General features: G+C 40.2%; 1 protein-coding gene across 14 annotated transcripts in view; it reads left to right on the top strand.

Moving 5' to 3' along the window:
- Ptprt (protein tyrosine phosphatase receptor type T) overlaps positions 1-24024 on the top strand; it is a 1105935-nt gene that overhangs the window by 945946 nt on the left and 135965 nt on the right. For 9 of the 14 annotated variants that reach the window (XM_040732970.1, XM_040732972.1, XM_040732966.1 and 6 more), the window contains one exon: positions 2090-2119. The exons of the other annotated variants lie outside the window; for them this stretch is intronic. In XM_040732970.1, coding sequence (XP_040588904.1) covers positions 2090-2119 — 30 coding nt within the window. The remainder of the gene's footprint in view (positions 1-2089; positions 2120-24024) is intronic. 14 annotated transcript variants of the gene reach the window in all.

The raw sequence follows: 24024 nt of genomic DNA, 5'->3' as shown, positions 1-24024 counted from the left end.
CATCAGCTTCCAGGGAGACATTCAAGCCATGGCAAGAGATGTTTAGACCCTGAGCTTTTTGCCTTTAAATAATAGCATTTTCTGGCACTGCACCCATCATAGGTGAAGCAGAAGAATTATCGGTAGCAACTTGTGCAACTGGTGAATGGGAATTTGATGACTCACATAAATTTATCCAATTTCTGTCCATCACAGATCTGTGTCTTCCCCTTTAATTCTCCCTGAGCAATTGGGGTTGGGGGAGGAGGTCACTGGGTCAGGCTATACTCAGTTCATTTCCTCCAGCTCAGCCTACCGAGAAAAAGTGTTTTCTTTATGTTTTCTTAGTACTCACTTTTCTTCTGGACTTTAAGGGTTATTGGGTTGGGCTTGATAACCCTGCCTTGAGGTCTTTAGCTACTTCTGACTTGAAAGGTGGAAATCCTGAGCTCTGAATATGTGTTGACACCTCTGTGATCTGAATATACATTCACACCCCTGTTGTTCTAAGACTGGGTCTTCCTGTGACAAGCAACTGGGATAATAATTACAACTATTCAAATTATTCAAGAAGGAAGGGAACTATTCTTGCTAACTCTGGAGGATATTTGGGAACCTGAACTTCCTAGCAATCATTCCCAATCCTCAAGTGCATCTCTTACTGTCAGTGTAGATAAAACCAATGTGAAATGAAAGCATCCCTATTTATTTTCTTACAACACAAGATAAGTTACAACAAGGGAAATATAATGGACATGCATAAAGGTTTGTGATTGCTTAGAAGACAAGAGCTAGTAGAGACATTAGAAAAAGCCTAAAGGGAGTGATTTTTCAAGCTTCCTTTTGAAAGCTCGAATTCTTGCCCATATAAAATGTTATATGACATAAAATTGATACAAATTTAGGTACCCTGGCTTTGGTGAATATTAGAGAGCCAGCAGACCCACTTTCATGATATCTTCCCTCCCTGTGAACGCTCTGAAGAACTCCTGGCATCCTCAAATACAATGAGGGATTCATTAGCAGTAGATGAGAACCTTAAGGCAGAGTTCATTCAAGTTGGGATCTGTTGAGGCTGAGGGTTATAATTCTTCCTTCTCAGTACCACATTATTTCATGATGATGTTAAAGTTTGTCCCAGTCCTACTATGTGACAAACAACCCCCAAACCCTAATAATGCAAAGAATTACTATTTTTTATTCTGTCTAGGTCTTCACTTTGGGTAGGGAATAAAGGAAACATATTTCTGTTCTGTGATGCGTGTAGTCTCAGCAGAGATAATTTGTGTGAACTCTAGTGTGGGCTGGAAGGACTGGAAAGTGCCTGGAAATTTCTTTCCCTTTGTGTAATCCCAGAACTTCTCCATGTGATCTCTCCGGTGTGGCAGCTCTGGGGAAGTTGAATTACTTACATGGACACTCAGGCATCCAACAGAGAGGTACAGCAAAAAGGGACTTCAGAGCATCTTTCTTTCTAAAACCTACCTTAGAAATCCCAGAATACAATCTTACTACATTCTACTTGTCATCCAGGGTCATCTATGACTCATTACTGGGTGTCAGATAATACACATGAGCCTGGAAATGTGGATGGCTGGGGAGCTAGCAAGGATGCTTCTTCTCAGTTGTTTCCCTGTTTGGGGCATGACTTCTTACAGAATAGATGCGATCTTTTGTGAAATAGTTAAGATGAAAGGTGCTACTGTGTCTGTTATTGCTCGGATCTTAGGAACACTGGAATGTGAAAGTTTGGTAGTATATTTCTAGGGTGGTACAGAAAGCTACCCAAAATCATCAAAAGTCCATAATTATAAGGAAGTTTGTTTTATCTGTCCATAAAGAAGAACTTTTAAACAGCCCGCAAGAAACTTTGCTTCCTCTGCATAAGGCAAGGACCTCACCAGTGTCAGAGGTGAGGTCTCTCTCTTCTTCCACAACTAATAGCAGCTGATGTGTAAGAAAATGCTTTTCCTTGAGTTTAGGGTTACTAAAATGATGTGCATTTCTAAGAATCATGATTTCATATAAACCTAATTCTTCTTTGTTTGTCTTTTCTTTCCCCTCCCCCCTTTTGGACATTTCCTTCATCTGACTGCCCATCAATATATAGAAGAAATGCTTATTCCTACTCCTATTACTTGTAAGTATCGAGCCGGTGTTAACTGCTTTGTGCTCTGTAAGGGAGGCTGTAGCATGCATTTCCTCCTGCACCAACTGATTGATTGTCCGTTGGCCTCTCATATCTACTTCTGTCTAGTCATCTGTAGTCTGGATTTGTATGGATGCTTTTCCGTTTGAAATTGCACTGTCATTGTTCGTGTCTATTCTGTTCCTGTCATCCTGATTTTGTCCTTGTACCTTTGGAGGTGTGAGGGGCTAGTTCTCCTTTGTGAGTGTCAATTTCTAATGAGCAGCACCTCAGTTCCAGAAAGAGGGGAAGGTAAGACAGAGTCATAGATCCCAGGAACTTCTGAGTACCTTTGTGCCTCTTCTGAGAAGTAGTAGTCTTGAGGTCCCAAGGGATAGAAAAGAGTCTGTTGACTCTTTCTGCTATACTAGGGAGACTCCAGGGAGCCCTGACTTTATCCAAATGCAGTCTCAAGGATGACAGAAACATCGTAGGTCTTGGCTTTAAGCTGAAATTCCCTGTTTGGCATTTAACATTAGTTATATCACTTCATCAGTACATTTTGCTCGCAGTTAATGGTGACTGCTGACTTTTTACCCTTACTAAATAAAGGCGATTTTGCTACTAAATCAGAGCTTTTCAAAACATACAGACAAAGGAGAGGAATTTTATATAATAGATCCTTGATGATGAAAAGTTGGAAAAATTACTGACATACTTCCATATTCCCAGTATGCATCTCTGGTTTGGAAAATGAGGTTCAGAGAGAATTAGGAGAACTCATCACATACTCAAACTGCGTAAGAATAGGAGTAGAGCTCAGAATGCCAGGATCTTTTTGTTAAATTTTTTATTTTAATTTTAAATAACTTGTTTTACATTTTTACATGTCAATCCCAGTTCCCTCTCCCTCCCCTCCTCCAGCACCCCCCTTGCCCCCCAGCCTCCCACCCTATTGCCAATTCCTTCTACATAGGGGATATCTAGAGTCTGTCATTTCACTCAGGGTAGGATCCAGGCACTCCCCTAAGAGTCCAGGCTGAGAGAGCATCCCTCTTTGTGCTAGAATGCCAGGATCTTAGCAAACAACATTGCTGTCCATTCTAGGACTCCCCTTACCCTTGGCAGACACAGCCTTGTGAGAAAGTCCTGCATCTCAATTGCCTTCTGATGAAACCTCCATAGAGTGAGCTAGAACCAGAAAGTGGCTTCCCCACCCATTCAGCACAGTAGTGCCAAGCTGTGGGCACAGAAGATAATACCACCACCATCATTCATGTAGTGACCAATGTTTTCCACCACTACTACTGAAGGTACTAGAACATCCACCTCACTTATTCATTCAGCAAACACACAATGATTATGCACACTGTATTCCAGTTAAAGTAGATGGAGAAATACAAAGGACCTTAAGCCTCATCTTTGTGGTGTTCTTGTCTATCTGAGAAATCAGCATGGACAAATAATGAAATACTAGAAGAAAGTTATGTATAGGTACATAGTATAGGGACACTAAGTAAGTATGAGCTCATTAATGTGGGTGGGTATGCCTGCCAGTGAATTTAGGGTTAGATTTACCCAATGCTGGCGAAATGAACATTTTTTTGGTCTGAATGCACTTACAAACATGTGGACATATAACACAATGCAGCTGCTATGATGGAACAAAAAGGAGCTTTAGGATTCATGTGGTACTGTGTTCAAGTCTTACATCAATTGTTTTATGGCCTTGAGAATGTTTCTAGATTCTGAGTCTCATTTTTCTGAATACTAAATGGAAACTGTACATAATTCATAAAGTAACCTTGCAGAGAGAACAAGATGAGTTGGTGGAGTGTTTCTGCTCATGAAATTGTAGTTTTCTTCCTATTCCCTTTCATAAAGTGGAGGGGTTTGTGAAAATAATGATGGCCCCTGGGAGTTACACTAATCTTACCAGGGTTCTTATGGAATCCCTATTCCACAGTGGGTGTGGACACACAGGAACTAGCACAAATTCTGTGTATCTTGCTCAGTCTGTAGGTTAGCCAGTCTGTATAGTGTGTCTAGACACAAACTCTATGCTCTGCACTGTGCCAGAAACTGTGACAAAATCAAAGAAGAGCAGGTAGAAGTATTGGAGACAGGTAGGTGTTCAGATACTTATAGCTCAATTGTAATGACAAACGACAGCCTTTCAACAGGTGTGGACATGAATCTCTGGGTAATAGTCCCTGGAACACGAAACTCACAAGACCTAGGACAGGAAACTCATGCTAGTTCTGGAAAGCATATGCATGTGCATGGGATATGATGTTTCTGTGAGAATATTCATAAATTTATACTCATCAGTCCCAAAGCACCATATATGTCCTATATTGTATATCATTGGAGAGAAGATTCTGAAATATTTTGGCTTCTTGAGAGATATTGTAGGTAGTTCAATTTTTCTCTAGAGCATTGTCTTTCCATATTCAGCCTCCAGAAAATACTTGACCAGAGATAAACCACTTAAGTACCAAAGAGCCTGAACAGACAAAGCACACGTAATCATCCCGAGTAGGAGAAACTACTAGCACTTGTCAGGCACCTTGCACATACATTACTGGTACTTAGCCCTCATCAAAGTGTAGTTTGACAGGCAAGTCATTCTAAAGTCACTCAACAATGAATGTGAGGGAGACAGGATTGTACTGGAAAGAGAAACATCTGGGGAAAGGAGAAATGGTTGGGAACAAAGGAAATAACTATGACTATAGATATGTTTAGTCTGAGGAATCTGGTAAAATTCCTTAGTAAAAATGTCCCAGACATGGCTGATAGAAGCAGAGGCAGACTCCCACAGCTAAACATTGAGCTGAATTCAAGGAATCCAGTGACATGAGAGGGAGGAGTGATGAGCAAAGGGGTTAAGACTGGGCTGGTTTAACCCCCAGAAACAGCTGACCTGACAAGGGTTAGCTCTTGAATCCCAGGCTGATTCCTGGGAATCCAGCATGGGACTGATCCAGACCCCTTGGATGTGGGTATCAGTGAGAAGGTGAAGGTAATCTACTGGGCCTTGGGTAGTAGATCAGTATTTATCCCGGGTATACAAATGGACTTTGGGTGCCCATCCAACAATAAGAGATGCACTCTCACCCTGGACTCTCGGGGAAGGTCTAGCCCCTGCTCTGGATGAAATGATAGACTATGGACACCCCCATGGAGGGCCTCACCCTCCCTGGGGGAAATGAGGGGATATCAGAGGAGTTGGTGGGAGAGCATGGGAGGAGGGGAGGGAAAGAGAGAGGGACCTGGAATTGACATGTGAAACAACCTTGTTTCTAATTTAAATTTAAATTTAAAAATAAAAAAGAAATGTCCCAGATAAACTTAGGAGTAGAGCATAGTATTTAGACAGGATAGTGGTGTTTGGAACCACATCTGAGGATGGTGGAGGAGAATATGGGGTAGGACAATTAAGACTAAAGAAATAATAGTAGGAAAATAGAGAGTGAAGGGCTGAGGTTCCCAAACTGATCATGTTTAATCTATAGGCAGAGACTTGAAGGGGAGGTGCAGGATGTCAAAGCAGATAGATGATAGAAGGGACAAGTAGAAATGATTACCTACAGAAGATGCTACAGAAGACGGAGGTAGAAAGTGAGGGGAAAGCCTGGTCCTTCCAACACCAGGAGTCACTTCTGAGAGTTATGGGGTAAATGGAGGGCATGGAAGAGGCTGAAGATTCTGGAGGTTAGGGAGCCATGGAAATTGAGGTTTGGAGGCAAATTGTTTGGAGACAATGATTGACCTAGAAGAAAGAAAGAAAGATGGGTCTCGACCATTGAACTGAAAACATGCATGGGCATGGAAAAAAAAGAACAGAAAAAAATGGGTCGGCAAGATGACTCACTAATAAAAATTGTTCACTCACAAGAACCCAAGATTATTCCCCAGAATCCACAGTGAGAGGAGAGAATCCACTCCTGAAGTTGTCCTCTGACCTCTATATGCATGGTACAGTATGCACACATCTGCACTCTCTCACATACTACTAATAAATCAAAAGTTAAGAAAATATCAGAAAAAAACAAAAGACATACAGTGATACTATCCATGCTTCTCAGATCTAAGTATTAAGGTAGATCCTGAGTGGAAGCCTTGAATACTTGTTACTCAGGGCACAGACCAGCAACCTCATCAATAGGAGTGGCTTGTAGCAAATGCAGCATCTAGGACACCAGACTAATATCCTGAATTAGAACCTGAACTATGACAATGTCCTTTTTTAGATAGTGTTCACATTACACTTTAAGAAGCAATGATTAAACCAGAAGCCCAGTTGTCCCCTCCATAACAAATAAAAGAGAAATAAGATAATACTCACCTCATAGAAGTATAAAACACACTCTCTCTAAAATACCCCATAAGGGGAATGGTTTGTCTAATCAAATTTTACAATGAAACCAATGCTAATGCATATAACAAATACTAATAAAGTGCCTACTGTGTGCCAGTCTCCTGTCTAGGAATTTAGGAGCAGTACAAACAAACGAAGAAAGAAACATATTCACTCGTGTAGAAATGCTTAGTAGGAGGGACAGAAAACATCCTATATCATAAAAATAGGATGAATAAAAGCTAAGACAAAAATAAATGAAACAAAGACATATGATAATATACAAACTTCTCTACATCAAACTTCTCTACATCAAAGCAAAACACTTAAAGTACTCACTCTCATTGAAAAGATAGACACATAAGATGAAAGTCTGCAAGCATTATCTAGAAGGGACTAAAGAATAAAAATTTTGGCATTCTATTTGAAGGTTGTAAACAATCATAGACAATGTGTGCATGAATGAGTGTGACTATCTTCCAATAGAAGCCACTAATACAAAATCCAAAGCATCAGGCAACTGGGCCATAGTTTGACAATCCCTGTCCTAGACTTGTGAAATTAGGGGAGGGTGAGATTCACTCTGCTTTTTTGAGTTCCTACTATGTGCAACATCTAACACTAGGTGTTGACCATGCAAAGGTAAATTTCCCACATCATCTACCAACTAACAAAGGGTGAAAATGAAAGAAACTTCCAGTTGCCCCCTACTACATGTCCAGCTTATCTAATGTTTAGAACAAACCTTGTGAGACATCAATCACTGTGTTGACTTTATTTAGATGTCAGAACTCAGACTTGAAGACATGTTTGTAACTCATAGACAAAAAGCAAAGCAATGGGACAAGAAGTTGAACTCACATGAACTACAAGCTCTCTCCATTCTTCTCACAAAACCCCATTCTTGGAGAAATGGAATGTCTAGAACACATGCTTAGGGTGCCTTTGCCTAGTTCCAAATGCAAGTCTATCTACCTAGACAGCCTTTGAGGAGAGTCAGAGCTGAATGCACTAGGCTGCTATCGGAGGCAACCAGGGGCTTAGTGTGAAGTTGGTCAAAACTACTTATGACCAGAATGAAGAAGGTGACAGTATAAGCAGAACTGGAATTTGGAGGCTCATGACACAAGAGAATTTAGAATATCACACACACACACACACACACACACACACACACACACACACACACACACAGGAGAATGATAAAAGTTCAGATATCACACCTTCATACCTAGATCAGAAAACCTGACTTGCCTCTCCTACCAGTTTTCACCTTAAAAAATCATGGGACCACTGTGAGCCTTCATCAGAAAGATGGTGACATGACAATGACTTCCCAGCATAATGAAAAAGTACATATGCATTACCAAGAGATAATCAAAATCAGTAGGTGTTTTCTAAATGGAAGCTCTTACTCCTTCCATTCTGAGCTGACATAAATGCTCTGTGGGGTTCATGTTTGCCTTCCTATATTAAAGCAGTTCTCAGCAACTTTAGCTGTTCACTGTTTGCCTTTGGATAGGATATTAAGAGCTGGCATGTGTCCACAGGTTAATTTACCTCTGTGTATGTGATAGGCATGGTAATTATTCTGAACAGAGACATTTTAGCCAAGTAAGTCTTTAAAGAAAAACTAAGAATTTACCCATTGTAGTGGTCAAAAGGGAGCAGTTACCTGAATTACTGAGTCTTGGACATGTACTTGTGCAAGTGTCAAAAAGGTGCAAGACGGCCACCTGGCTGACCTGTCTCAAGTACTATGTGGGACTCCTATAATTTTCTTATATGTATTCTTCCCCTCCCCCAATTTCAGTGAATCCATGTGCTGTATATTTTTGCAAGGTCTGGATCAAATGCTGCCTCCTCCAAAATACCTTCCCTGATTGTCTGAACCTTCAGGAACACCCCACCACAAACACACACACACACACACACACACACACACACACACACACACACACACACTTCTCTGTACTCCTGCTGCACTAACTTTGTGTAAGGATGAAGGGCATATGCATCTTCAGTTTCTGTTTGGGGGGGTATCTCTATGGTCTCTGTTACTCCTAGAACACACTGTGAACAAGAATTAAGGAACAAAATAAAATCTATCAATGTAACAGCTAAAGTTAAAATAGGTGGCATCATTTTTTTAAATTATCACAGAAACTATACTTTCCTTATTTTTCTAACTCTAAGGCAACCTTTGTTCCTATGTTTGCATCTGTGTATGTTAGACATATAGCTTCATTTATCTGAGTCTTGGTTTCCTACTATGTCAAATAGGGTTTTAAAACACAAAGATGTCTTATAAAGAGTCAATGGATAAAGGGTGAAATACCTAGCTCTTGGTAGGGCCTTAACTAAGATATAAGAGGTCAGGTTCTTCTCTGAGATGTCTATTGCTATCCACACCCTGCCTGTTACCAACCAGGTATCCTTGCACAATTATTTAAGGAGGCAATTACAAATGATTATATCAAGACATGCTCAAAAATCATTTTCTGTAATTCATCATTCCCTTTGAATTAAGACAAAGGAAAAAACAGGGATAGAAGAAAGTCATTCAGGACAATCAATACCAATTACCCAGAGTGGACAGAAAACATGTTGACAAGGGAACAGCTAGGGCGTAATCACAGTCTAAGGCCAAGCCATCCCAAAGGAGACTAGTCTCCCCCAAGGCGTCATCAAGTAGGCAAGACAGTATCAGTACTCTCTTTCCTGATGCATAGGCCCTATGCCAGATAACTTCAGTCTCTTTGAAACTGTAGCCTGAAGTCTGGATTATGGGTGAGGAATGTTGACAGTTGAACTCATGGCCTCACACATGCTAGGCAAGGGTGTTGCCACTGAGTATCCCCACACTACCATATCACTTCTTAATTTTAAGTCAGTGTTTCATTAAGTTGTTAGAGCTGCCTTTGAACTTATAATCCCCCTGCCTCTACATCCCGAGTAGTTAGAATTATAGCCCTATGACCCTAAATCCTCCCTGACTTGGAAATTTCTTGGTAAAAATCATCTATCTTAGGGTTTCTTATGTTATGAAGAGACCCCTTGACTATGGCAACACTTATAAGGGAAACATTTAATTGTGGTGGCTCACTTAGCTTCAGAGATTGGGTCCATCATTATCATGACCAGAGAATGGTGATACGGGCACAGATGTGGTGCTGGAGGAGTAACTACATCTGGCAGGCAATTGGAAGCCAACTCAGATATTGGGTGGTATCCTGAGGAAACCTCAAAACCTGCCCCCACAATGTTACAACAAGGCTATGCTCACTCCAACAAAGTCATACCTCCTAATAGTGCCACTCCCTATGAGATTATGGGAGCCACTTACATTCAAACTACCACATTCCACTCTCTGGCCCAGTAAGCTTATATAACAATATCATAATGCAAAATGCATTTAATCCAACTTCAGAAGACCTATAGTCTATCACAGTCTCAACAATGTTTAAAAGTCACAAGGTCAAAGTCCCTTCTGAGAGTTATACAGTCTCTTACCTATAATTCCCTATAAAATCAAAATAAAAAGGTAGATCACATACTTCTAACATATAAAGGCACAGGATATACATTACCATTCCAAAACTCAGGGAAGCGATCATAGTCAGGAAATATTGGACCAAAGCAAGACTAAAAACCAGCTGGGCAAACTCCAGACTCTCATCTCCATGTCTGATGTCAAAGTGCTCTTCAGATTCCAACTCTATTCAACTTTCTTACCTGCAACGCATTTCTTTCTCTTGGGCTGGTTCTATTCCCTGCTAGCAGGTGTCCTCAGCAGGTATCCCATGGATTTTGCATCTTTAACATCTTAGATTCTCCAGGACAATCCAGGCTTCAACTTCACAGCTGCATGCAATGGCCTCTGTAAGCCTCCACTTAGGGACATCACTGACATATGTCTGGTCTCAGTGGCTTTCTTTAGGTATAGAGGCAAATTCTATAACCCATTTCTCCTATCCTTAATTCTACAGTCAGAGCCACATGACCAAAGCTGCCAAGTACTCCTGCTTACTGGGGCTGGAAGATGCCTGCATTGTTCAATTATATCTTCACCAGCTTTCTGTCTTTTACTGCCAAAGCTTGGCTGTCCTGAAGCTTGCTCTGTAGACTACACTGGCCTCAAACTCAGAAATTTGCCAGCCTCAGCCAGTGCTTGGATTAAAGGTGTGTCCCACCACACCAGGCTCTAAGCTTTTCTTTGGTTTCTTCACACAGGTTGGAAACTTAGCTGGGTATGATCTTGCCCTGAGGTCACTACTCCTTATATTCCATTTCTTAATCCTTTTATCTCCTTAAACACAGGGATTAGCTCCATTCTACTTCCTAGTACTCTTTTTCTTCTCAAAATTTACTTTTTGTAATTTATCCTGCTCAGCTTGCTCCTTTTCATTATAAATCTCAGTGGAGTTACCACTAATAACCACATGACAGAATCTATCTAGGTTGTTTTGAGATTTCTTCTGCCAACTGAGTTAATCCAAAGCTCTTCACTTGAGCCTCAGGCAAACTCCTTAGACAGCGGCAGTCACTTTCTTCACCAAGATCAGTTTCTAAGCCACATACCAATGTTCTTCTCCTCTGAAACCTCTTAATCCCCACAGTTTATCAAATCACGTTCAGCACCACTGTCTTCCATGTTCTGACTAATATGACCCATTAAGTAGTGTTTAAGTCATTCCAGTACCTTTCTAACCCAAACTCCCAAAGTCCATATTACTCCAAACAAAACATGGTTGGGTCTATCACAGCAATGCCCCAGTCCTTGGTACCAACTTCTGTATCAGTTAGGGTTTCTGTTGCTGTGAAGAGATACCATGACCATGGCAACTCTTATAAAGGAAACATTTTATTGGTATAGTCCACTTAGAGTTTCAGAGGGTCAGTCCATTATCATCATGATGGGGAGCTGGAGGAATAGTTGTGTGTACTTCATCTTGCAGGCTACAGGAATTCGACTGAAACACTGGTGACACACTTCTTCTACAAAGGCCATCCCCACTCCAACAAAGCCACACCTCTTAATAGTGCTGCTCCCTATGAGATTATGGGGGCCAAGTACATCAAACTACCACAGCATCTTAGATTAGTATTTTTGTGTGATGACTTTGAGAAAACTCTCCAGACATCTTCAGCACTCAGATGGATGTGTCCCTTCCATTGTATTGCACCTTTGTCCCTGCAGTGTTCTTCGTAGAATACTCCCCACCTTGTGTGCCTAGAAAGTCTAATATGTTAAACAAGAAGCATAATTCTCTTATTGAGGTCTTTTCCAGTTTCTACAGATTACATCTTTATGACACCCATCTCTCATTCATTCACATATGACTTCACCCATGATCTGTTTAGGTCATACTATGCTTGGAACAGCTGCATGCTATCTCCTACTATACAGTGGCTGTTCATAATCCATTTTTCATTACACTACAGCTAGCTCAGTAAGCATAGCAATTCAAGCATTTTAATAAGTGAGTGTCTGTGGTGGATATCACTCCATGTTTGTTTTATCTCTATTGAGTTATATTATTTCATTCTGTATAAGTTGGTTAATATCCATTTTTATTTATTTTGGCATATGTTGATGGTAGGCTTTCAGATCACTATGGTTTTGTAGTTTTATATTGAATTCATGCTAGAAACATTGTATTCAAAGTTGCATGTCAAATTATAAATGCATGAAATTAATGAATGCTGTCACAGTGAGATAGATATAAATGCAATGGGCTGGGTCATGTGTACAGATAGATTTGGGGAGGGATTGCCATTGAAGAATGCTTTATTGTTTACTCTATTGGATTAGAGGCAAACCATATCAGTCATGAATACCAAACAGAACCAATCTATAAGCCAGAGCTCTGTCACTTTAATCAGGGAAAATACAAGGGACTATTTCTCCTCCAAAGATAAGAAAAGATGTTTATTCCATACTTTGAAGTTTACACATAAGCTTAAGCTTCCATACCAAGCAGGTATTAATGATGCCTTGAAGCTTAGAAACATCTGGCTATGATTGTTGAGTGTTTCTGCTCTAAAGTGCATTTGAATGTTAGAAAGACGGTAAAGGAACCTGTGTGGGCTATCTGCTGATGGAGAGGAGTGACTGAAGTGGGCATAGAGAGGATGCTCTAAAAAACTAAGTCCCTTTCTAGAAGGAAGGACTTAGTCACCCCCAATAGAGGCTGGTGATCTTCCATTTTCAGGAGTTTATGTTTGACATTGCCTCTCCCGGTGGTACACAGTAGTCAACATGGGGTTATCAAAGCCACTCGGGCTCCAAAACTTTCCATGGGGTTCCTGTCGAAAGCCATTACTGTGACTACATCTCTCTTCATTTCCTTCCACTCTCTCCTTTCTCTGCATTTTCCCTCTGATACAGGTGAAGCCTTTCAATCTCCCTGAGTCTCAACAAAAAACAGTCTGTGACACTCCCATTGGCTTATCTGTAATTTGTGCACTAGAGACAAGTGGGTTTGAGTATGTTCTGTGATGTTCCCTAGAGTATGTTCTCTTCATAGCCTATGGGCACTTTGTGTAACAGCCAATTAAGATAATTACTTTCTTGCTTGTTGATTAGATCAACTCTAAAGAACCCTTCCTTAGATAGATTTCGTCACGGACATTTGCTGTTTATGCTGGCATGAAGACCATGGGGTCATTCCTATATAGCCCAACCTGAAAGAGTTCCAAGTATATCTCAGAGAAGACTACAGCAATACTGTTTAGTTGACACAACTCCATTAAACTGCCATTGTCTGAAGTACTCAGCCACAGTGACACTTAGCAATGTGTCTCCAGGGTAGAGGCAGGTTTTCTTCTGAAAAACCTAGCTTCTGCATGCATGCTCAATGTAAGGCTTCTTCTTGCAGGCAGGACCTTAGCAAACATAGAACTATGGGATGCACACACTGAAAATGCCTTTGTCACTATTTCAGCAGAGTACTTTTAATGGAAGGAAGTACTTTAGTTAAGCCCTGTGATCCTGCCGCTGATGATAATGATTACATCTTGTTTGTGTGTAATGCTTTATCTCTTCCGAAGTGCTTTCCCACTTATTACCCACTTGTCTGGTGGGGCTTGGAGTTATTTAGGAAGATATTATTAAAGAGATGATGAAGCTGAGCAGAAAAGAGCCCTGGGCATTCTGGCCCTGCCATTTAGATAAGTCTCTTAATTCCATCTCAGGTTCCGTTTCTCATCTGTAAAATGGGAGTCATAATACTGTAATTTCAAATCAACTTTGGAAGGTTAGGCTCTCTTTCATATGCATGTAATGAGGTATTACTTTCTTTTTTTGTTTTTATATTTTGAGGATTCCACATGACTGCTGTGTTTATACGATTTTTACCTCTCTACTTTTTCTCTTCAACTCCTCCATTTCCCCTCTCTTCCCTCAAAAAGTTATGACCTCTTCATTGTTAATTATTATTGGTACATGTGCATATGCATGTGTGTGTGTGTGTGTGTATGTATGTTAATGAATGGTTGAGTTCATTTAGTGTTTCTGGAATATATAAGTTTTTAGGGTTGACAACTTGGGATTGGACAACTGATCAAGGGCTAATCTCTGAAGAAAACAATTTTCCCTCTCTCAGCAACCATAAATTGCCTGTAACTCTTCATCTAGGGCTTGTCCAAGTTGGCATTGTGACTGGTCTTGTCATTGTATAGGTCTTGTTAGGCAACCATGTTGTTGAGATTTCATGAGTGTGGTTTCTCTGTCACATAGAAAAGATACTATCTACCAAGCAATTTCTTTGTATGAATTGCAGAACTGAGTTTTGAGTAATTAGAAAAATAAACCTTCTTTTGAGGAATTTGCAAGTTTAAAAGGACATGGCCATGTCAACAACAAGTAGTTGTAAAATAATGTGCTCAATGATAGAGGAGTACTAAAGACATAAAGAGGAGGCAGTTATTGATAGCTGTAAAGAAAGATCTTGTGAGTTAAATGGCCCAACAATTTTCTGGGAATCAAATATGCATGAGATGTTTCCTTTCTTACTTGTTTACTTTTTAAATTCAAATAGAATTATATCACTTTCTTCCTTTTCTTTCTCCCTACAGCTTCTCGCATATACCTGCCCTCCAAATCCTCCCACACCTCCCCACTGTTATATTGATAACTTCTTTTTCTTTGATTATTATTATTGCATACATATGTATGTATGTATATATATGTGTGTATGCACAAATATATAAATGCAATCTTGTGTAAATGGAGTTCTAATTGGTCTAAGTAATAAAAACCCTGAGTAATTATAGAGGAAAATGCTGAGAGATCAGAGAGAAGTAGTAACAAACCACTACTACGCCTTTACCTCCTTAGAATCTCAGCAGACAAGAGAGCAAGTTCCTGTTTCTCCCTGATTATAGTTTCTTTCTGCCCAGCTACCTCACTTCCTGTCTATCTGTACAGTCCTCCAGACCTCTATGGTTAGCTAGTGACAAGCTCCATCCTTCAGACAGGCTTTATTCATACAAGCAAGATATCACCACACCTGGTAATTCCAAATTATTTTGTATGTATATGGTTTCAGGGTTGATCAGTTTGTATTGAATAACCATTTATGGGGTTCATCCCTGGGAGAGGCCAGTTGTCCTTCTCCAAGCAGTTATTAGTTGTCTGTAGTTCTTTGTCTAGGAGTGGAATTCCATGAAAATTTCCCCTTTATGCATTAACATGTCTTTTGATATTTCCATTAATCCAGTCCTATTTATGTAGCTATTTCTAGGAGACACTGTTTCATGGCAGATTTCCTAGTATTCTGGCTCTTACAATTACTTTCTCCTTGACCATTGTCATCTTAAAATACATGCACAAAAATCTCACTTTTATTTTTCACAGTTAGTTTTGTGGCATCCTTGGGATAAAAAAAGACTTTACAAGGAAAATAAAAAGATAAAAAATAAATGGACATGAAAGGGAAATAAAAGGACAGAGGAAAATTTGCATCCTAGTTTTACTACTTAGTAGCTGTGAATCCCAAAGCCTGGGGGTTTCATTTTCTCATCTGTCAGTGGTGCTGATAGTTCTTGAATCACTGAACTATATAAGACATTAAGTAGCAAAGTACATATACAAGGTGTATATGTATTTTATGTATGTATATTATCCTTAGAAAATAGTAGATATGGAGAATCCAGCTGTTGATGGGTGTATCCAAGAATAATATTCAGGGAGGGAGGGAGGGAGGAAAGGAGGAAGGAAGGAAGGAAGGAAGGAAGGAAGGAAGGAAGGAAGGAAGGAAGAAAGAAAGAAAGAAATGAGAGCTGAGATGTTTTCTAAAGCAAGTTTTTATACCAGTGGCTTTGAAGCCCTGTACAAACATTCTAAGAGCGTGGGGAGAGTTGGGTAAGTTACAAGCACACAGATTGTTAAGTAGGAGCATGGAAAACGTAGTACCACCAAAACACTGTTGTTAATGGGAGACTTGAATTCTTGTAAAATGTGAAAATACAATTTTATTAAGCCTATAAACCAAATTGAGCCTCAAAACTAAAGAAGGATTGCTTTGTTTCAGAAAAGACCTTAACAACAATGTACTTTTAAAGAAACAGAGTAAAGTCAAGAGAATATTTGTAGTTTATTCTTCTTTCCTAATGCCATTTATCATCTGGGTATCAACAGGATAAGAGGAGACCCTCTTGAAAAAAATCTAAGCTCAGATCTTATGAAAATAGGATTCTATGCCATTCTTTTTATTCCTTTATATTTTCTCTAAACACAAAAACTGCAGTGGAGGAGTGAGACTTAAGGTACTGTTTTATTTTGCTTGTTTGTTTTTAATAGGAGATCCATGGTGGATACTTTGACCATATTACTGTGAATCTGTTTCCCAACCCTTGGCAAGGAGAAACATGCTCAGTATACTATACTACTGTAATCTCATCTATTGTCATTTAAAGTTGTTAAATAGTGGTTTTGTTTGAACTAATGAGGAAAATAATAGCCATACTAGACACAGTACCATTGTAAAAGGCACATGGTGCAGGTTTGAGTTCAGCTCCTGGAAGTTGCCATTTCCCTTTGACCCTCATCCTTCCTTCTTTCAATTATCCCTCTCTCCCTCCCTCTCTTCCTTCTATGTAAAACTAATTAATAAATGACTGATAGACAGATATTTGGGTTCAAGCTGAAGATCAGGGAAGCAAAGCAACTGGCCACTAGCTTCTTACTTCTACCTCAAGCTGAATGGTTGATCTGTCTCCATAAGCTTTCACCAAGCCTCAGACTGTAACCTTTCCTCAGCACAGCTGGAGAATGAGTGCTTCATACTGACTACTGAAGTCCCTGCTTCTATCTTTTATAGTCTTCTAGTGTTGAGATTGAAGGTATGATATATAGTTCTCTTTTAGACTGATTCTGTTTTGTGTAGATCTAGGTGGCCTTGAACTCACAGAGATCGTCTATCTCTTAATCCTGAGTTCCAGGATTAAAGGTGTGTGCCACCACCTCTGAGTTTCTGGCTGCTGGGATTAAAGGTGCGTATTACCACTGCCTGATCTCTATAGCTTGAGACTGACTTTGCTTTTGAAATCCTCAGTCACCCTTTAATAAACCGTAAATAATGTATCACAATAGTTCTTGATTTTCTTCCTTTATTTTGATACAGGTTCTTTCTTTGTTGCCTAAGCTGACTTAGAGCTTTACCACCATCTAGCCTAACCTCTTTCCTCATCTGTGAATCAGGAATAGCAATCTCAAATTAGAATTACAGTGCAGACTTATAGGAACAGCATGAGATAATGTTATACAGGCACAGAATTGAGGTCCCTATTAAAATATTTTAAAGTTAACAGACACAGAAGAGCAAAGTGTAAACATATGGGGAGAGAACCATATGATATAGAGCTTGTGCATCTTGCATGTTGTTTGAGTCGGTATAAACATGCCCATCCACTTACAAATGGATAAGGGAAATGTAGAACACATGCTCATCATTTGTTGTGCACTAAGTGCAACATATCTACACATATATGTATATATGTGTGTATACATATATATGTGTGTGATTATTGTATTTATGTATATAATAATTTATGTATACTTCTATTTTAAAGATTTATTTTATTTATTTATGTATCTCTCTCTTTCTCTCTCTCTCTCTGTGTATGTGTGTGTGTGTGTGTGTGTGTGTGTGCACATACACACCTTAGAAGGCCAGGAAATAGTGCCAGATTCTCTGGAGCTGAGGCTACAGGTGGGGGTAAGCCACCTGATATGGGTGCTACAAACCAAACTTGGGTCCTCTGCAAGAGCATTGGGTGCTCTTCACAGCTGAGCCATCTCTTCTGCCCCATTATGTCTACTATTACTTTGTGATTTACAAATGATTTTCAAATGCATGTTTCATAGAATCTTTATATTAACACAAAAAGAAAACTCCATTTCGAATTTAAAGAAGGAAGGCTCAGAAAACTGGCCGGGGCAAGGGCTATCTGTGGAAGAGAACAAAGAGATGCTGTTGCTGGCGCCATGGTCTTATGGTGCACTGTGAGATGCATGTGCCAAAATTCCCAAAAGAGACTATTCTACATGGCAAGAAAACTAACAAAAACTGCAGCCTCTGCCCCACAGAGCTATTTAGAAGCAAGAGTCCAAGGGGAACATGCAATGAATATGGTCCAAAGTAGGGTCTGACTTGAAAGTGTATAACCATTATATCCAGATTATAATAGGAAAAAATATAGTCAAACAGAAAACCCTATAACAAATATTTTATCCCTTTAAATATATTCTCTGTATGAATGAAACAAGAAATAAAACAAAGAAGTCACTCATCTTCTTATAATTGGTATGATATTTATAATCCGCACTGGAGAAATAAGGACAGAGATTAAGAGAACAGAGGGTAGAGATTGTTTTGTGATTATTTTATAAACAGGCCCCTTGAGTCCCACTTTTAAATGCAATCTCTTAACACGTCTTTGTTTATAATGTCCCATAAAAGGGCTATGCCATGGAGAGATTTCATTTAAATTCATCTGTAACAAACACAGAAGTAACTAGTTATAGAGTAATCAAATGATGATGAACTTATTCAACATAATATGTCCCAGGTGATCTTTTCTGGGCGGTTGAGGCTTGATGAATTTGTCTTCCTTCTTTTAAAATAAATACATGGTGGTGATTCCACTTGTCAAAAAAAAAGTGATGCTGACTCTTGACTGGGGTTGCATGAATCTTCACATTGAGTTCTTTATGTCATCAAGTCTTCCAGCCTAGAAATGCTGTATGCCTCTTCATTTGGGTGGGTCTTCCTCCATTCTCTTTTAGAAGAAAATGGATGTACTAACCACACTGCAAAGGGCAGTAGCCTGGGAAGTCACAAGAGAACTTAAATGTATCTCAACCTTGTCTTGAACTCACTCACTGTCAGCCTGGGTTTAAACTCACACTGTAGTCAGCCTGGTGTTGAACTCACTCTGTAGTCAGTCTGGGCTTGAACTCATCATGTAGACAGCCTGGTCCTGAACTCTAATCTCCTGCTTCAGCTTCTCAAATGCTAGGACTACTGACCAGGCTAATACACCTAGCTTCTTGTTTTTGTTTTCTTTTTAATCATCTTTTTCATAGTATTTGATTTGTAGTCCTTTGTGTGATCTGTGGATATATGCATGACTATCTCCTTCTTTCCATGCCATTGCAAATGGCACTAAGGTTTTAAAATTGCTGTTCTCATTGTTCATTGCTAATATATAGACATGAAACTTATTTCCATATTTTGAAAAGCAATTAATTATTCCAATCGATTTAACCTTGAAAAGAGAAATAAAAAGAAGTCTTAAGTGGAAAAACAACTTACTTCCATACAAAGTAATTTTTCACAAAAGAATGATTGGCAAACCCAAGACAGATGTTTATCAGAGTGCCTAGGATGTGCCCAAATTAAGTTCCCACATTTATTCCTGATCGCAGTCTGTGTTGTCCTGCAAGCCAGGCCCCATTCACTGAGCAGCGGTTGCAATAATTACGACTGAAGGGTGGTTAAGATGTCAAGCTCTGGTCTCTATAGATCTGGCTTTGGATCATGATCCCACCATGGATTAGACATATACTTGTTATAATCCCTCACCTTCCCAGATCTTCATTTTCCTTCTATATAGGTTGTTATCAGATCTCAGGGTCTGGCACCGAATAAATAGATCAAGAGCCCCCGTTCTTATTATTTATTTGCAAGAATAAAGATGCTAGGGAAACCCAATGAGCATTCTAATGCTGATGAGTTAACAATGGGGCAGGCTAACTGTCAGGTGGTGAGCCTCTCTTTGCTATGGAATGAAGCACTCCCTATCTAGGATAGCAGAAGGTACCCCAGGCTTTGCTTCTGGTCTGTTGAGTATCATAAGCCTCCCTCCTTGACCCTAGAGGCAGGGCCAGATCACAGGTCTCTTCAGTTCCCAACACATTTGACCCACAGACAGAAAGAGCTTAGAAACAGTAGGCAGAAATAGGTTTTTTTTCTTTAAAAACCAAATGCAGACCAGACTTATCTTTCCATCAACTGCAGTTTATGATTGCACATTAAACTCAATTGCTTTCTCTGGAGGCTGGTGCTGGGACCTATCATCTCTAGCCCAGTGCCATCCATTCTTGCTTTCCCCAGGAGTGCAGACAGACAAGCCGCCTTCTTGGTGTACACTAATTAATTTATCTCATGCTTGTGATTTTACGGCGCTTAAGTGCTGGAGCATTTCTGTTTATTCTTCTCCCTGCAAAGCACCTCACCACGCATAAAGACCATGAATCTCCATTGCAATCCGCCGTCTGTCTTGGGCTGGAGAACAGCCTGCTGGCTGCCTGATGTCTTGCTGGCACTGTCTCTTACAGCCAAAGTAACACATCCATTAATTTATCCTTAATGACATTTTGACATACCAATCAGTTCATCAGATGTTCCTTTTGCAAGGCTTCTCCTGAACGGCAGGGCCAGGGTGCCAGGCCACTCTTGATGCATAATGCATGAGACCAGCACACTGCTCAGTGCCTTTAACAGACAGGCATGTCTGCCACCCTAAGACTGCATGTTCATAATGGCCCCTGCTCCCTGAATGATCTACACCAATGCATTCAGAGCTGTTGGCTCTTGCACTTTGTGGCTTGCTGTACCTCAAGAACTGGACAGGGAAGTAAGAAGGTCCTATGTTCAAAAACACACTTGTGACAATGCTGTTTGGGGGAAATAAGGTCAGCACCTCTTTGCCACACTCATTGGGCTCAGAGATGCTTGAGTTCCAGTAATCCAAATGGATCTGTGGGAGTCCTAACATCCTGCATTTCATCGGTATCGTGCTACTGCTTAGAAAAAAATCACAAAGATGCTATGATAATAACGAATATCAAAATGGAATGGAAAATTATCCTTAATGCCTTCACTCTACCTTCAGCCATCCACACACAGATATACTTCCTCATGGTTGTAATCACAATGTAGACATGATTTTATTTTTTGGTATTTTAACTTAATGTAATCCATTTAGCATTTTTCCATGTTGCTACATAGTTTTCATCTCTAATGGCACTCCATCATTTTAATAGTTGCATAATATTCCATCCAGGGGATGTATTATAATTTACCGAGCTGCCTCCCTATTGTTAGACATTTACGAGGCTGTAACTGATTGTGTGCTATTAAACTGAAGCGCCCAGAGGAGGTGAAGGAGACAGCAGGCTCTGCAGACTGAAGAAATGGGCTCCAAACACACCTGTTCCCTTTACCTGTTTTATGAGTTTAGCATTAACCCTCCTGGGCCCAGGATTTCTCATCAATAAAACAAAAAGAAATAACCACCGCTTTATGGTAGCGTTATGAAACTTCAAGCTGTTTTCAAGGTACCGACCACATGGTAGAGTCTATGAAAAATTAAAGTATTCCATTTAAACATATGTACTACAGGTAGGAGAAATTTCCCACTCTGACCCCAAGAATATGTGGCAGATCTTTTCCGTTTTGAAAATGGGGTTTCACCGTGTAGTGCATACTGCCTTTCAAATTGGAAGTCTCCTGCCTTAGTCTCCTAAGTGCTGGCATTATAAGTATGTGCTAGCATGTCAAACCAGAGACATTTTTCTTATGTTGCATGGAGGAGGGGAATAATAGGTGAAGATAGAAAAAAAGTAGCTTCCTTGGTTCCCTGGAATGCTCCTGTTGGGGAGAAGATAAAAACAAAGCTCATGTTATGCCAAAGGATAACATACTCCATGCTTGTGAGAGGGTGATGGTGATGATGGTGAGAGTTATAATTTGCATTTGTGAACATGCATGTGTGTATGAGGTTGTATGTGCATGCATGTGGGAGTCAGAAGATCTGTTATCCTTCAGGTGCCATCCACTTTACATAGTTTGTTTCATTCTTGAGATTATAATAATGACATTATTTCTCCCTTTCCTGGTCTCTCATTGGCCTGGAACTCACCTAGTAGGCTAGACTGGTTGGCCAAAAATTGCCAAACATCTCTCTGTCTCTGCCTCCCAGCTCTGAGACTGCAAGCATGGGACACTCTGATGACTTTCTTTTATTAACTGGTTAAGGAGGATTAAATTCCAGTCTTCCTGCTTGCAAGGCAAGCACTTTATCAACTGAACTGTCACCTCAGCCACTAGTGATTGCTTTTAGTCTGTACAGTAATATATCTCAGTATTCTACAGACAAAGAAAGTAAGTCTCATTACCTCACAGAGATGGAGACTTTATCATGATTACACAGACAGTTGCAACCTAGGCAGGCCAGGGCTAAGGTCAATAGTATTTCCATGGCACTAAAATTGGAAGGGCTGCCTGCCTAGCCTGGGACTTTCAGAGCTCTGTGACTTGAAAGCATCCAGGGTAACACCCAGTATCTGAACCACGGATTCTGCTCTCACTTTCCTATGAAGTGATCCATCCCTCCTCATTGCTTATTATCCAACAAACATCTTGTATAGGGATCACTTGTCAGGTAACAGATCCACGTATAAATACTTCCAAATTTATTATCACAGTGTCTAGCCTGAAGCAGTAAGAAAATTCACAATCTTCTGCATTGAGGAGATGCCATGACAGATGAGGAGACTGAGTTATAGGGAAGCGAGAAACTACCTAAGACTGCAGAGCTAATAAATGATCAACTATGGCTTGAGCCTCAGCAGAGTCCATGTTCCTCTCACTAGATGCTATTCCAGGGTTCTGGAACAGTGTGTCCATACGCACATATGAAAGTGTCCCTTATGTATGTCGTATGCCCTCCATACTGAATCAGTGCCAGCACAGGAGCATGTCCAGTGGGGTCTTACTGCACCTTAGGTAAAAGAAGAGCCATTTCAGGTGTGAGAAAAGGAGTGGAAGGCATGATCAGAGAAAAGAAGATAGACAAGCAGAGGCACAGACAGAGAGAGCAAGGCAGAGGGGTGGAGGTTGATAGGCGGTGGCCATGGTCCCTTAAGTATTTAAACCATAATAAGATCTGTGGCAACTGTTGCTACTTTGCCACCTTGGGAAGGTAGAGAAGCTCCCATACAAGGAGTGGGATGACCCCACCATCTCAGAATAGGTACCTAACAGAGGCAATGAGTGGACAGGATGCTCAATGAGTGAATGTGCACTCTCACAGACCTGCGCATGTGTGGAAGTGTGTTTGCTGAGAAGGGAGCTTTGATTGAGCATGATGCAACAGAAAAGTCAGAGAGATCATCCAGAAACTTGAGTGCACAGGTTTGAATCTCTGCTCTGCCTCTGGAAAACTGGGGTATTTTTATGCAAATCCTTTCAAGTCTCTGCCCTGTTCCTTCATCTGTGAAGTGGTGGCAGTGCTGCCACTAACAACATAGTTTTCAGAATTAAAGCCCCTGGTAAGCTGTGCCTACAGTCCCTGAACAGTGCCTGGAGTGAAGGAAGTACAGTACAAATATTTGTTAAATTTGTGTGAAATGTATCTTATATATCCTATTAGAGTTACGTTAGTTTCTTAAGACTGCTATAACAAAGTACCACATGCCAAGTGGCTTAAAACAACTAGAATTTCTCTTCTGGGATGGGGAGATGTTCAACTAAATAAAGTTTCTATTGTGCAAGCATAAGGCCCTGAGTTTGATCCCCAGAACCCACATAAAAGAGAGGGACATGGTTATATGCACTTGTACTCCTAGCACTGCAGTGTAAGCATAGTAAGCAAGCTCCAGGCCAATGAGACACCCAGCCTCAAAAACAACAACAACAACAACAAAAAACCAAGTTGGTCAGTTCTTGAGAGAGAAAGTTGTGGCTTCTGTTTCAATACATATTGAACACATGTGCACCCACATACACACATAGAAATTAAACAAAATAAAATAGTACTTAATGATGAATTTTCATCTTTGGTGTTCCTTGTCTGGAAGCTACCTGACTCCAGTCTTTGCCTTTGTTATCATGTAGAACAAGTAGCTTGCTCACATAGCTAGTCTGATAAGGAAGTGGATTCTGATGCCAAACTGTCTGCCACCACCATCTGTATGTTAACCACTTCAACATCCCAGCTAGGTACATGAGAAGATGTCTTAATATCCTGTAAAGCCTGCACA

This window comes from Mesocricetus auratus, unplaced genomic scaffold (genome assembly GCF_017639785.1).
Source record: "Mesocricetus auratus isolate SY011 unplaced genomic scaffold, BCM_Maur_2.0 Super-Scaffold_100028, whole genome shotgun sequence".
Taxonomy (NCBI): Eukaryota; Metazoa; Chordata; class Mammalia; order Rodentia; family Cricetidae; genus Mesocricetus; species Mesocricetus auratus.
Note: the sequence above shows the minus strand (reverse complement) of the source record. Positions and strands in the feature narration are given on the sequence as shown.